The sequence below is a fragment of the Vanellus vanellus genome (assembly GCF_965231255.1).
Source record: "Vanellus vanellus genome assembly, chromosome: 3".
NCBI lineage: Eukaryota > Metazoa > Chordata > Aves > Charadriiformes > Charadriidae > Vanellus > Vanellus vanellus.
The window spans coordinates 18662959-18679049 of NC_138907.1; the positions used below are offsets into that span (position 1 = coordinate 18662959).

Below are 16091 nucleotides of genomic sequence, written 5' to 3' on the forward strand. Positions count from 1 at the left end.
ACTCAATAACCATTATGTAGAGGGTAGGTAAGAATTAAAGGGTTTAATTTCCTAGGAAAGACAATGGAAAAATGGTCATTTTTAAAAAATAAAGTTTATTAGATCATAACGTTGTCTGATACCACCTTTTTGAGAAACCACCACTACAAAAACTCTTCTGTTCTTAAAGATGATTGATCATAGCGGTAAGTTTCTGAACAGCATTTGCATCACTTGTTGCACCATCCACCACCAGGCACAGATACCTAAGGGAAATAAGGAAAGTCAGCTTTACCAGCTGTGCTTTACCAGACAAGAGCACAGTGACCCAAGGCTTAAAATACTGCATTACTCATCATATCTGCCCTCTTGCAGTCAGACTTTAGTACTTCCCTCCCTCACGGCTTGGGAAGTACATTTGATATTCACAAAAATAGTTTTAACCTCCCCCTCTCCTGTGAGACGATGAGCAAAGACCACTGCCCAAACTTTAAAATGGATGCCTACTAAGCACTGTGCAACTTCAAAATGGAAAACCAAGGCCTTACCTAAATACTCTCAGTGAAATGGTTATTTTTTCAAACTCTTTTGCTTTTCTGTGCCCCTTCTGAATAACTTCCTCTGGAATATTAGCAAGTCTTGCTGCATTGAAGCCGTAGCTCTTTGGACACGCTCCTTCAATGAACTTATACAGGAATGTAATTGTTTCCTGGCTTGGGTCTTCACTCTCGTTTTCAACCATACATGCCTAGAAAGGGTAAGTTTACAAGTCAGCATATGGAATACTTGCCTATGGGCTAATAAATGCATGAAACATCCCTTCCTTTTCTTAGGACGCCTCTGTGACTCTGGGCAGAAGGGTGCAGAAAAGCACACATGGCATAAGATCTGCCACAAGAAAAGATGCTGTACCCATGCGTGACACTGACACATACCATGTGGCCAAGCCGCACTGCCACATTGTGGGAATAATCCTCTACCAGCGAATGGTAGTGTGTGGAGAACAGAGTCCGACACTTGATTTTCTCTGCAAGTTCTTTCACAACCGCACTCGCTATAGCTGTTCCATCAAAAGTAGCTGTGCCTCTGCCTGGACAAGAAATAGAAAAGCAAAGTCAAATGCAATGCTTTGTTTGCCATGTATCGATTTGTATTGCTCATTTTTCTCCCTCCTTGCTGTGTGGAAGATTGACAAACAGCAGTGAGTAGTGACAGCCACCAGCATCAGTGAAGTGACCTGAGTATTTGCCCCATAACAATCACTCTCTTCTGCACTGCAGAAGATGACATTTCTGCTCTCTTGAGACTTGCTACTGGTTTGCTGCAAGTAACTCTGCAAAGGAAAGCAGGAAAACTCAGCTAGAAATAGGCTAATAACAACTGGGGGGTGGAGGGCATTGGATTAGTTTCTGGGCCACCTAAAAATACATGTTTTAAAGAGATGTAAATAGATACCAGTTAAACAGTAGCAACATTAAGATACAGTTACCCCTGTGTAGTTGGTTGCCATTTAGACAGCCCAACAGTTAGTCTTTAATCTTAGATTTAATTTCCATCTATTACAAAATAGACTAATTACCCAGTTCATCCACAAGAACAAGGGAATGCTCTGTTGCATGCTGGAGAATGCTGGAAGTCTCGCTCAATTCAACAAAGAAGGTACTTTCACCTTTAAAAGAAACAAGAGCCATGAAGTACTAGTCAAAAATCTGAAAAGCACAACTAAAACCCCATTTAATCCACACTCGGCCTCAGTCAAGCTAAAATGAAGCTTGATGGCAAACTATGAACAAAAACAAAGCTTTTTTCCAGCATGAAAATGGTGAGGTTCCATTTGCCAGAAAAAGCAGGTTTTGGTTCCTTAAGATTATAGGCATGGGCACAAGTATAATTTATTGAGTATATAAGTTTTAGGCCACTTTATCTGTCTACTTTTAACAGCACTGGTCAGATATGCTGGACAAAAAGAGGGGCACAAAGGCTACAAGATGGGGAGAACCTTTTGCCCCTTCTTGCTCTTAAATGCACAAGGCAGGCCTAAGGTGTGTAGCTTTTCAGGGTGAAAAAGCACCCTGAAAAATCTTAAAAAAAGACTAAGAGACTAGACTAATTGGTTTGGTTGTTAATGTCATAAGATAATGAATTGCTCAGATAATAAAGCTGTACTCGTATGTACTTTACTTGAGTGAAGTATGATAAAAGAAATACACTGCTGCTAAGGACTGAACATCTTACCAGCAACCTAGATAACATGAGGCCTGAAATTTAGACCTGAACTTGTTTTTTAGCAGATTACAAGCAGAAGGACACAATTTGGACCCTTGCACACAATAAATCTGCATGTATGAAGTCCAGATTCACTACTTTTTCATGTGGTGATAGGGTCTGGGGCAGACCAGCCACTGGGCAAGTGACAGGTGCTCTCACCCACCTCTCTCTTCACAGAGGGTTCATTCCAAATAATCACAGACAGCAGCCAGCAATTAATGTAATTTCAGAGCAGGCAAGTATTTACTTCCCATACTCATGCTGTGTGAGCACTGCTGTGCTCCAACACAAGTTTTTCAACATGAGTTATTAAGCAGTGTCCAGCAATCCTGATTTTCTGCATTTATTTACAGAAATTTCCAGGATTTAATGTATTTTTAACAATGTTAAGGAATAACCATTTATTCACTTTAAAAAAAAATAAACCCCTAAAATTACATAAGCAATTTTAAAATATTACTTAAAATTTACTTCATACAAGTCCTGTTGACATCCATTACAAAATGACTGCCAGGGAAAAATTTTTGCTGTGCTTTCATTTCTACACAGTATGGAAACTAATGCATCAAAAACAGATATCAAAGCTAGTTCTGCTATGCAGCACTCAGCCTCACGATGTGAAATGTTAGAACATTTGTGCACATATTTGGAAGAGAAAAGAATAGCATTCAGTTGATAGAAAAAAAAAAGTTGAAAATACTATATTTTTCTTGACCACCTCTCTTACAGAAAGGGCATTTTTTATTTCTACCATAAGAACTTAAGTACTCTTCCATTAAGATTTTTTTTTTGTAGTGAAATTAAAATGAAAATAGCTGGGCAAAGAAAGCCTTAGTAAAATTCTCTAGCTGCAAAGAAAAGCCTTGATTTAGGGAAGCGTAAATATTTTTTTTAATTAAGAACTCAGAATGATTCGTTTCCAAATTCCTTATGTGCAACAAGTTCGGTAGGCTTAACTCCTTTCATATTCACTGACCCACATTTTTCAGCAGAAAGATCACAGAAAATCTGCGCCTTCCTTAAATGAACTGTGATACTACTCTTACCACAAAAAATACTTTTTCTAGCCCCATCACACTTTGCCTACCACCACAGGCAGACTTTCCCATTCCAGTTGTTGTGCCATCCTCCACTTCTGTCTTCCTCTCCATTGAACAGACAAAATACAAGAATTGTCAACTACTGCTTCCAAGGAGGAAGCCCGCCTCTCTCAATTGTCTGAAGAAATCAGATTTCAGACATAAGGCAGGCATTCTGATTGCAACAAAGGACCTCTAGTCCTTGCGAGAAGGTACAAAAACAACTCTACAACAGCTGTCCTATTCCAGAACACTTAGAAAAAGATACCGATGTGAGTAGAACACAATCAACTGTACAATATCGAGAAAGATATTTCTCAGACATGCATCCAGCTGGAAGGCAGGCTTTTAGTATTAAAAAATTCATTAAAAACTGATCCTATGTGTCTGTCAAAAATAATGGAGGACAAGCATATCAAATAAACTGAGCATAACTACAATCCCGTTTCTCCTTTGAACAAGGAGAGACAAGAAGTTAGTTGCTCAGCTCTCCCTGCAAGAATCAACAGACCATCCTTTTCCAACTTGCCACTCGGAGCAAGAAAAGAAACTCGCTTGGTGGCAAAAGCGCTTTGGACAGCTGGATTTCAGAAACTCACCTGACATAATTCTGTCTGAGGCACCAAGCCTCGTAAATACTCTGTCGATTGGTGTAAGCCTGCAGACTTCAGCAGGTACATAGCATCCCAGTTGAGCCATTATAACCAGGAGACCCGCCTGCAGAACAAACATCAAAACATTTAGATTTTTACTATGTGCTTGGAGCTTCAGTTCCACATACAAAATGATGGAATGAAAACTGCATTTCCCCTAAAACAAAGACTAGAGTACATAAAGCTTCCTACTGTTTTAACAGCTCCAGGCTGCAGCATCATAATCTCCAAGTAGAACTAAGCTACTCTGAAAGCTTTCAAAACACAAGTTATCACAGCAAGCAGTGTTTATAAAGCAAACTCCCTGTTGCTTTCCCAGTTGCCACTGAGCTCTATTTTCCTCTTGTTCAGCCTGCAGAAGCATCTTTTGCCATATGATGCCAAGTCCTAGATAAGACCACTTGAAAAAGATAAAAGATACTCTGTCTTTTTTCCCAACCATCTCTCATAAGAGAAATAAAACTTATTCCTCGCTAAAGTAAGGGAAAGTAGAAAACCTACTATCTGAACACGGGCATTTTCTACCATCTTATATTTTGTCTTTACAGTGTAATTGCTGTACTGTGCTGCATACCCTGAAGACCACTGCTGGGACCTCCTTTGACATTTATAAACAGTCAGGTCACGGAATCACGGAGTTTTCAGAGTTGGAAGGGACCTCTAGAGATCATCTAGCCCAACTCCCCTGCTAAAGCAGGATTGCCTGGAGCACATTACTCAGGACTGCATCCAGGCGGGTCTTGAAAATCTCCTGGGAAGGGGACTCCACAACCTCCCTGGGCAGCCTGTGCCAGTGCTCTGTCACCCTCACCGTAAAGAAGTGTTTCCGTGTATTTGAACGGAACTTCCTGTGTTCTAACTTGTGCCCATTGCCCCTCGTCCTGTCACTTGGAACCATTGAAAAGAGCCTGGCTCCATCCTCCTTCAACCCACCCTTTAGATACTTGTAAGCATTAATAAGGTCTCCCCTCAGCCTTTTCTTCTCCAGGCTAAAGAGTCCCAGCTCTCTCAGCCTTTCCTCATAAGGCAGATGCTTCAATCCCTTAATCATCTTAGTTGTCCTTCACTGGACTCGCTCCAGCAGTTCCCTGTCCCTCTTGAACTGGGGAGCCCAAAACTGGACACAGTATTCCAGTTGTGGCCTCACCAGTGCAGAGTAGAGGGGGAGAATGACCTCCTTTGACCTACTGGCCACACTCTTCCCTACACAGCCCAGGATTCCATTGGCCTTTTTGGCAACAAGGGCACATTGCTGGGCCATGGACAATTTACTGTCTACCACAACCCCCAGATCCTTCTCCTCAGAGCTACAAGGTCATGTAATTCCTTTATGCAAAACACAGAGGTAATCTGGAACATTCAATCTCATGTAGATAGTCAATCACCTGTCTCATGAGCGTAGATTTGCCACCCATATTCGGGCCAGTTACTAACACACAGGAAGCTTCACTACTGCTATCTTCATCTTTGCTGCCTATCACGATGTCATTAGGAATAAAATCATCCCCGAAGAAAGTTTTTGTAATGCATGGATGCCGTGAGTTTTTAAGTTCCAGGAAGGGAGGAGCACTATCCACAGGCAGTAGAATTACAGGTCGGCACAGTGGTCCATCACCATCTTGACTGTAGTTAGCAAGGGACATCAAGACATCTATAAGATTAAGAGAAATTCCAGTAAGTGACGCTTTCACCTTTCTTTCTTTATTCTCTGGAATGCAGTTACTTACTGAATAGTATTTTTGTAAATACAATTTTCCATTTCTGTTCCATTTTCCTGTTAAGGAAAACACCCAATAAGTACTCCAGAAGAACAAGTAAAAGGTGGGGATATTCACAATGTCTCTCCTTATTCCTTCCAGATTTCCACTGACATCAGATTAAAAATCCTCCCCTCTAGTATTTAGTTTAGTCTTTAAAGAACACATCATTTCACTTCAAAAGCTATTTTTTTAACTTACATGTATAAAATAGTATTTTCTTGCATTGGTTTTTAATTTGGAACAAGATAAGTAAAGAGGAAATCAGCTCCTGTGACACTGAATTATTTTAAGACTCATAATACTGCTTGAAAGTTGCCAGAATAAATTTCTATAAACATTAAAATTGTGTGCCTAGCAGAAAGCAGCAGCACAACCCCTCTCAATTAGCCTAGCTCTAAGGCTTTAAAAGCTGATTACCTACAAAATGAGACCACGTTATATGATTTTAGAGACTTTATGTACACATATTACAGCTGAGCCTGAAAGCTGTCTCCCTCTCTACTGAAAATCAGTTCAGTACTTGCCCTGGTACTGTGGTGTAGCTCATGTGACTGCTTCCCAGCCCGCTCAGAGAATCTGTTCCTAGACAACACTCACTGCCCACCCGTCCTCCCTTTTCTGCCCATGGCATTCAGAAAGCTTTCATTTTTCCCTGGAACAAAGACATCCCAGGCTGCCTCACAGTAGCAGAAAATTCACAGTACAACAGTACGCCAGTGCTGAGAAGGGAACACAGGAGACTGTTCTACCCCAGAAATTTAAGGAAGATTTGGGGAAGTCTTCCTACTAGACTACTTTCTTCAGGGCAATGACAACAATCTTTTTATTTTTAAAGGCTGCTGAGAAATCAGCCTACTCAGATGGAAAGGAGATGACTAGCACGTAAGATTTTTATACCTCCATCTGCATCACTGCCTACATTTAATAAGAAGCTACTAATCCATATATGAGATTCCTAGGAGCAGTGAGAGACCTGCCAGGCTATGCTGAGCTGTGAGAAATACTCAGCAGCACACCTACAATCACACCATAGGAATGAAGTGCGAGCTTGCAAACATCAAGACCCAGCAACTGTACTGCCATTTACTGACAGGAAGGAAACGGGTGATCACTGTTAATTACCAATGCTGTAATCACAATCAGAGTTTTGAAAATACAAATTAAGAGCTGGCAACAAGCCTTTTTTGCTTATCCAGATCAGATTTCATCATGTACTATACAAGAGTATTTTTACTATATGTCAAAATGAAGAAAGCCTCTTACCTAACACAGCAATGCATTCCACCGCTGTCTGCCAGTCTTTGCTATTTTGATCAAAGTTGTAAAACAAACGCCTCATACAGTCTTTTAATGCTGCATCTCTGCGTTCTTCAGCATTAACCATTGCAGCCAGCATCTTCTCGATCTCCTTGGTCCAGTAACGTTTATATCCCTTCCTGGTTGACTTCAACTCGTACTCCTCAGGCAAATTACGTGATATTGCACTTTCCGGTATTTCCATTTGGTATCGGTTTTTGCCTGCCCCCCAGTACAGCATGGATTTGAATCCAAGCAATTTGCGTTGCTTATCTAGGTACTTGTGGAGATCTTCCTCAACGGCTTTAATATCCTGTAGTGCTTTATCGTAATCGGGGTCAAAACCCACCTTTGGGGTAATCACTCCTGTCTTTCGAGCCTGGTTATGATCAAATGCAGTATCCCATCTTTTAAGCTCTCCACTCAAGTCTGGGAAGCGGCCATTTGGATTCTTGGCTTTGCGGGTGACTAGCTGCTTAAGGACTTTAGATTTGAAGTCACTGGCAATTTCTTCCATGACATCGACAATTTCATTCATTACTTTAAACCCCTCCAGTGCAGACAAAAAGTCAGCAATTTTTTTTTTGCTGTATTTGATTTCTTCATAAAAGATGGCCCTGCTGTCAGGATGGTTCTGACTTTTAAGCGGTGATCCAATACTGTGAATTTTGCTGAGCAGCCTTTCGAGGTCAGGAAGTTTCTTCAGGTGCTCGCTAACTTCTGACATTTTATCTGGCACTGCCAGAAGGTCCTCAACAGCATCTAAACGATCGTTGATGGATTTAGGATTACAAAGCGGAGCGCAGAGCCACTGTTTCAGGAGTCGCTTCCCAAATGGCGTACAACAAGAATCAATCCTTTCCAATAAAGTACCTTCTGTGGTTCCATTGGTTCCATTCTGCAGGACTTCCAAGTTCATCAGGGTGACTCCATCCAGCACCATCCGCTGGTCAGTTTTGGCAAAGAAACTACTTGAACTTGTAGTTTTTGCAGTATCGATATCCACAGGGACATACTCCTCGAAGTTTGCCAGCGATAACAGCTCCTGATCAATCAGACATTTTTTGAGATAAAAGACACATCCCCCAAGAGCTGACAAAGCTAATTCACTGTTTTCACCAGGAGTTAATCCCAGCGAGTCACTCTCTGAAGTCAGAGATTTGATTACAGAGGGCAGAGAACATCCATTTTCAGAGTTCTGTTTTTCCTTGAAATATCCTTCTTCGAGAAGGACTTTTAGTGTTTTAGATGCATTCCAGAACTGGGAACCGGAGATCAGCCCTTCCTGAATGCAAGAAACAAGAGAGCCCTTCAGTATCTTCTGTGTGTCCACAGACAGGTTCCCCTTCTCATACAGTACCTGCACAGGAGTGTAATGCGCTACTAAAGTCCTAAACCTCGAACAGTGCCGGTCATCTGAGAACTGGCCTACATAAAACTTCCCCACTGATGTGTCAACAAAGCAGACCCCATAAACACGTTGTCCAGAGGAGTCTTCTTTTTCCTTAACGCACAGAAGGTATTTGTTATGGTTCTCAGAGGGATCACAGTCCAGAACACTGTAAGTTTGTGTTCCTTTAGTAATGATTCTGCATATTTCTCTGCGTACAACCTTGTCAAATTTTGTTGGGTGGGCCATTGACTTGTAGCGCGTTTCCATCATTTCAGGAGTTTCTGTTTGCTCAACACGGGCTACCTTGTAGCCTTTCTGCACTAGAACATCAGAAAATCTGCCAAATGCAGTTTCTGGAAAACCAGAATGGGCCCAAGTACCTTTCATAAAGATCAGGCCCAACTCATTTACGCCAGTGACTGCATCCATATGATACAACTCATAGAATTTTCCAACTTTGTAGAAAATCACAGCATCAAAGTTTTGACTTTTCAGCTGCCACCACCTCCGCATTCCTGGCGTACACTTGTTGAGATAGTCCTCGGGTACATACAGGGTACATGGGTCATAATCAGGGTCACTCTGCCGTTTCCTGTGTGCATCTTTCTTTTTCCCTTCCTGCAGCCAATCAAGCTTCTCATGTTCCCATACTGCGAAGCCACTGATGCCTCCACTGCAAGCATTTGCTTGAGATTCAAAACTTTCAGGTGCTGCAAATGATGTCAACTTAGATTTGGCTTCTAAAGAAATCGCTGCTGCTCTTTTGGGTGTTTCAGAATGGTCATTTTCTAAGCTACTCCTTTTAGCAGGCTTGTTTATCTCTCTTCTTTTTCGTTTAGAAGGGACTTTTATGGGACTTTCTGCAACACTCTCTGCATCTGTCTCTGCGTCAGTAGATTCATTTTCATCCACGCCGCTACTAGCTTCCTCACTGCTTGCTGCTTCTTTTGCATCAGGCTTGAACTCTACATCAGAGCCATCATGATCACTATCAGAATCCAACACTCTTCTTCTTTTGGCTTTTATGGCACTTTCCCTGTTCATTACTCGCTTATTACTCTTCACATCCTCCTCACTATTGCAGTCATCACTGTTGCCTGAGGCACTGTCACTCATCTGCTGGAAAAATAAATTATTTTACCTACAGAAAATTCTGGCTACAAAATAAAGTATTGCCGCTGCAAAAAGAAGCACAAAAGCATGCCATAATGCAGTAGCTATGATACTTCAAGCAAGAGACAGTAGAGCCACAGCCAATTCCATTTACCTTCACAGAATTTAATTTTTTTTCTGGCTAACAAACTGCTACTGACCAGTGGCATAATTAGTCCTCTTTGTATTCTTTATAGCCCCATTCTTTACTTTGCATAAGTGATGCTGATCAACAAAAAATTTAAACTGGACAAAACGCATATGGTATATGAAATTCAGCACAAAGGAAAACACACCTCCATAAGCTAACTCTGTGCTGTAATTTTTTTCCTACGGACCTATATCAGAAATGTGATTGGGTTTTGCAGCCTTCCAGTACTAGCCTATGTGAGTTTTGCCCATGATTATTTTTTTTTTAACTACCTATTTCCACCTACAAACATACTACCTTATAGTAACTTGCAAAACCGTTGTGCATGTCTAGGAGAAAGAAAAGAAACTCCGTTGTTAGCCTTTTCAGCTTGAAACTTTAAGAACTCCAGCACCAGTGCTGGAGAAGAACAGCAGTGGAGGGACTGTAATGAGTACAAAGTTCCAGTACCCACTGCACTGTTGCCACGAACATTAACACAATGCTTGGAGTGGCACCTGTCCCTCAGGGCAATGTCACACTGGAGAAAATAGATGGGCCACGCTGACAGGAAAACCACTATCCCATTGACAGTTTCCTCATACCACTCCTTCCCAAAGGTGGTGGTACTGAAATAATATTTGAATCATTCACAATACAACATGAATACAACACAATAAAAGGTCTCTTTTTAGTCACCCCACTAACAGATTGGTGTTAACAGTACAGGAATTTGTATTTTAGTGCTATGCTACAAGATGAGGGCAGGCTCCAAAAATCCAATTTAATGCCTTAAGATGAATACTCGAAAAGTTAGAAAATTCTACATTATGACAAATTAAAACTTCATATTGAACTTAGGGGAACGTGGAATATGAGTATCAGATACAGAAGATAAAAAAATGCACCAGTAAAAAAAGCACTTTAGGAGTGAGAAAGTGGGTTACCCAGGGAGTAATCAATGAAGAGAGCTAGAGAGGTTAAGTAACTTCTGAGGTCAGTCCTTACCATACAGAACACCAAAGAGATATTAGGCTTGTCTTTCCAACTAGAAAAGGTGAGAGACCAGCATATGCTGACAACACAGCAGCAGTACAAAAAAAAAAGACATATGGATACATACACATGCATGGTTAAAGAGCAGATAAACTGTGATTACTGTACCAGAGAATTGAACTAAGCATGGAATATCCTGCAAAGTGACAACTTACAAGTTCTAGCACTATTTCTGAAAATGACAGCAAGTAAGAAAAATTTTACCTCCATTTCCTCCTCTTCCTCTTCTTCCTCCTCCTCCTCCGTGTCTGAAGGTTCACTGCATACTGCCAGTTCAAGCCGCTTAGTTTTATCTTTACTCATTGCATCATCCGCTAGCACCATTGCTCTTTTAATTTCAGGCTTTGTGCTATAAAACATACCTCCCTTCAGCGTCTCCCCATCTGATGAACCTGTAAAACCACAAATAATTTGTCAGAAATTGAAGTTAGTCTAGCATTTAGCCAGTCCTTTAGTTAGCGTTCATACTTCATTTTTAAATGTATTCAAACAACTAGTATAATTAACATTCCATGTTGTTACCAGTCATTCCCACCACATCTTAAATATAGCAACCCATCACTCATTCAGCCTGACTGATAAACTACCCCTAGAGAAAGTCTAAACACTCAAATGAAATGCCTACCTAGTACACGAACACTTGAAGAATTGCTTCTATTTCTGTAACTCATTACGACATCTGAGTACTTCAAGCTAAGCTGTAAACACCCTCACACTAGCTATAGTTACTACTGAAAAGCAACACTTCATACTAGCAGTGCAGCAGGCCTGACCGAGACCACACGGCTATTTTAGCAATGGTAGGTAAGTTCAACCATAAAGTTATCTTCAAGTTACAGGCATCAGTCGCCTATGACAGACCTCTTGGCTAAAGCTCTGCTGGCCATTCAAACTGCTCCTCTAGGTGCAGCAAGGTGTCCAGATCCAACACCAACCTATTAGCCAGATTAGCCGATCCTCAATCACACTGGCAATCTACCCTGACACTGCAGGGTATCAAGCAAAGCCTACTATTAATAACTGCACTACACACTCATCCTCTCTCATATCCCTTGAGCACCACAGTTCCTCCTTCCACTACCTGTACATAAACACAAAAACAAAGCCAACCAGCCTGCAGACTGATTTCTGAGATTCATCTCAAAGCCATGCTGAGCAAGTAAATGGTGTATGTAACATATTCTATATTCAACTTGGGTAAGAAAGAAGGGGGACGCAAGAGTACGCAATAGATGGGAAAGGCTACTCCTTTTTCTGTTCTTGTAACTTTAGCTGGCTGCATATGACAATAGGATCTGCTCAAATGGGTCCTTACACCCGCTCTTGTGAATCCCTTCATACACTGTCATTAACTAGAGCTTCAGCTCTCAGTCAATGGTAGACAAAAGGCAGCTGGCTCGTAGGAGGCTAACTATCTCAGAAATAAGCCAAGCAGAATTCTTTCTCACAGACATTTCTTTGAGCTGGCAGTAGTAAAGCCTGGAGTTACAAGTAGCTGCTTCCATGGCATAAATGCAACACATTAACAAACCAGATCTCCATTTTAGTTTTGCAAATGCAGTATGACAATCTAAAAATATTTCTCGTTGAATATTTACAGCTTAACAATGGCAGGAGGAAAAATCTCATGATATAATTTAACTGCATGCTCAAGTGTGCAACAGCTGCATATTCACTTAACCCACTTCTACGTAACTCCACTTCTTGCATGCCCAACTGGTAGAAGTCTAGCCCTGTGCCATCTATATTTATTCGATTACAAACAACACCACAATGTAAGAAACTTCTCTGTTTTCTTACCCAAAGGCTCCAACACTCTTACTTTGTATACAAAGATACTTTTTGTCCGAATTTAAAAGCAAAGCATGTATTTTAAATATTTTTACTCTGTTCTGCATTAACTACATTTCTTGTGGATAGACCAGTGTTCCTGTGCTTAATTATTTTGAACACTTATGTTTCCGCAATTTCCTTTTGGTAAACAGATCAATTCTCCTTACTTGTATTTGCTTCTAAGTGCAACTGCAAGCTGTTAAAGTGCATTTGATCCTTTTAAAATACCTTCAGGAAAGATACATATAAACCATGGACTAACTCACTTGTGTTAAATTATGCTAACATTTATAGTAATAACATTACCATTTTAATTTAAAACTAACTATGGCTTAAGTGCAGTACATTTGAGTATACACAAGCCAAAAAAAGATGACTACATGATCACGAGATGGAACTCTGACTTGTAAAAAGGAAGAAACTGTTTAAATTCAGTTGTTTCACTGACATCACAGGCAAATCCTACAGTGTATCAAAAATACTGTATTGCACCCAAAGTACTTGTCTGACTAACAAGACAGTTTACAGCAACATGATTTACACATGACAGTTTATGGCCAATGATTTACAGTTTTCAGCAACGGTAAAATTATAAAACAAAGGGGTAGGTAGATCACGATTATTAATAAAGTGAGATTTATTATGAAAAAAGTTTTCATTCTTGAGTACATTTGATTTTCATTAGTTAGCTAAGTCATTTCTTCAAGACGACAAACACCAACTCTACTCTGTAACTACAAGCACAACCCTAACAAACACTCTGAATTCTCATATATATATTTTTTTAATTAACAGAACTGTACTGCATTGTTTAAAAGAAAGAACACCACAGTAGAATTAGTTACCTAATATCCTGTGCCTAGTCTTTTGCTTCTCAACAAGCTGCAGCTCCCACACAGCTGCTTAAAAACTGGGTTTGACATTCCTAGTATTTTAAGGATTTCAGAGCTAAATATTGCAACAGTGGATTTATTTTTTAGATCTTTTTTATATCGATGGGAGAAATAAAAGAAAAAACTTTAAAACATAAGCAAGTTTTAAGTTTGTGTTCTAATCTAATAAATAAGAGAGCTTAGTGTTTCATGTTTAAAGAACTATATAACCATAAATGCACCTGTAACCCTCACAAACTTGCTTTCCCCAACTTACAAAGTACAGAATATGCTTTCCACTCAATACTAATCTTTGGTTTGCTGCTCTTTCTCTATGGAGAATACCATACCCTATACTCCATGCCTAGTTTTCCAAAACAAGTTGTGTATTTCCATTTTAAGAGTTTTATTTATATCTCTTACCTTTATATGGCCTCAGATATTTTATACTGACCCAGCCCCTTGTAGGGCTGTCGTCAAAAAACTGTACATGGACACGAGTGGATTTCCCTTTTCCTCTGACTATTGTTCTTTCAGTCGGATGGTTGTATATGAGACACGGCCACCAAGGATAACCTTCCATCTTGGCCCAGACCAAGTCACCAGGTGAATACTCACAGGAGACACTATAAAGACAACAGATGTGTAATTTAAGGAATATAAACATTTAAAACAGCTCTCTTCATAAACATAACTGTGCACTGCTTCTGAGCAGCACATCCACTGAAGGTCTTGGAAGGCCCTTAGGTGGTGCAACCTAGATTATGCAGTCCTTCTATATGACTATTTATATCACTCTTGACTTTTCCAATTTGGTCCTCCAGGTTCTACCGGATCCCCACATTGAAAGAGCTTCACAGTCACAGAATTCTGGTTGATGTTGGAAGGGGCCTTCAGAGGTCACCTTGTCCAACCCCTCCCCTGCTCAAGCAGGGCCACCTACAGCCATGTGTAACCTGAGTCTTAGGGGATTTCTGAAGGGAAAGGGGAGAGAGTAACTGTGTCCAGCCAGGCATTAACTGAAAGAAAAAGACTGCAGACTACGTATTATGAATTGTCAGCCTACATAACTAAGGCAAGTTTTCCTGTAGAGACTAATTCTCAAGAGGGCACCTAAAGGGAACGAGTAAGAGATTTCAAAAAACCCTCAAGCTACGAAAAAATGAATAAACAAAAACTCCGTCTCCACTGCAGAGCACCTGATGCTGCTTTTATTTCCTCCCTCCTTTTCCCCCCCCCGAGGCTTCAGCCCAGCCACTGCCACACTCCGCCGCTGATGGCTGCGGGTTTTTCCGTCGGCTGTCGCCAAACAAGCAGCGACATACAGCCAGCTGACGCGCGAGACGCTCCGCATCACGACACAAAACAGAAAGATAATTTAGCCACGATTAAAAAAAAAAAAAAAAACCCAACGTATTTCAAGCCAGGAAAAACTAGAAGCGGGGGGGGGGGGGGGGGGGGGGTGCCGGCGTCGTCCCGCCTTCCCACCTCACCCCAGGCCCAGGCCAAGGGCCAGGCCGCCGGCCTGCCCACCCCCGCCCCCCCGCCCGGCCTCCATCCCGCCGCTCACACACGGAGCTTCCCGCCCTTCCCAACGAGCCCCGGCCCCGAGCGGCGCGGCCACCACCGCCGCCTCAGGCGGCCACAAGCTGCCAACCGACAGCCCCTACCACCACCACCACCACCCCCCACACCCCCCCCCCCGGGCCGGGAAGGCCTCGGCGGGCCTGAGCCGACCACCGCTTCCCCGGGGGAGGACCCCCTTCGTCCTACAGGGGGACACCCGGCGCCGCCGCTCCCTGAGGGGCCCCCGCTCCAACCGACACCGGCGACAGCGCCCGCACCCCCTCCCTCAACGGCCCGCGCGCGCTGCCGCCCCCCCCCCCCCCCGCCCCCGCCTCTCCTCACGCAGGCCGCACTCCCGCGGCCTCCTCTCTCCCCCGGCCCCGCCGGTTACCTGGGGGCCTTGGCGGCCGCGCCGCGCCCCCCGCCCTTCTCCCTCGCCTCTTTGCACCGGGCCGCAGGTCTGCCCGCCGCGCCGTTGCTTGCCGCGGCGGCGGCCGGGCTGGCGTCGGCCTGGCAGCCATTCTGCTCCCCGGAGGCGCGGCGGCGGCGGGTCCCCGCGCCGGCCTGCGGAGGTGGGGTCGCCGGTGCCGCCGCCCGGGGCGGCGCAGGGGAGGCCTTGGGGAAAAAGCGGAGCAAAGTGCTCTGGCGGGACATGGCCACGGCGGGAAGCGCGCAGCCCGCCGCCAGCGCGCGCTAAACCCGCCACCGCCCGCCCCGCCCCCGGGCGTGGCCGCACCCCCCACCCCCCACCTCCCCAGAGCTCCGCCCCCCGCCGGCGGTGGCGGGAAGCGCTGTGGGGGCGTCGCGGTGGCTTCGGCGGGGCTGCCCGCCTCTCCTACCCGTTACCCGGCCCCCGGTACCGCGGCCCCCGGTGGTGCTCCTCGGGCCGTCCGTGTTTGCCCCGCCTTCCCTCTCCCCGCCGCTGGCAGAGGGCCCGGGGCGCCTCCGGGCCTACGGTGAGGCGGCGTCGCGGCCTGCTCCCTCCCCGGGCAGGCGTTCCCCGAGTTCGGTGGCTCAGAGGAAGGTCTGTCCTTGTGACTACAGCCCTTCAAAC

At 43.5% G+C, this 16091-nt stretch overlaps 1 protein-coding gene across 2 annotated transcripts; it reads right to left on the reverse strand.

Annotated features, from left to right (window-relative positions):
• Positions 1-75: 75 nt before the first annotated feature.
• On the reverse strand, positions 76-15691 carry MSH6 (mutS homolog 6; the record flags this gene model as incomplete). Of its 2 annotated transcripts, none has more annotated exons than XM_082481201.1 (10): positions 76-245; positions 528-727; positions 915-1069; positions 1559-1648; positions 3926-4043; positions 5365-5630; positions 7003-9544; positions 10971-11158; positions 13895-14097; positions 15429-15691. In XM_082481201.1, 10 exons carry the CDS (start codon positions 15689-15691, stop codon positions 164-166), a joined length of 4107 nt encoding a protein of 1368 aa, XP_082337327.1. In that variant the 3' UTR covers positions 76-163. The 2 variants fall into 2 exon arrangements, with proteins under 2 accessions (XP_082337327.1, XP_082337326.1); XM_082481200.1 differs by having other exon boundaries at positions 7003-9547.
• Between the last annotated feature and the right edge of the window lie 400 nt (positions 15692-16091).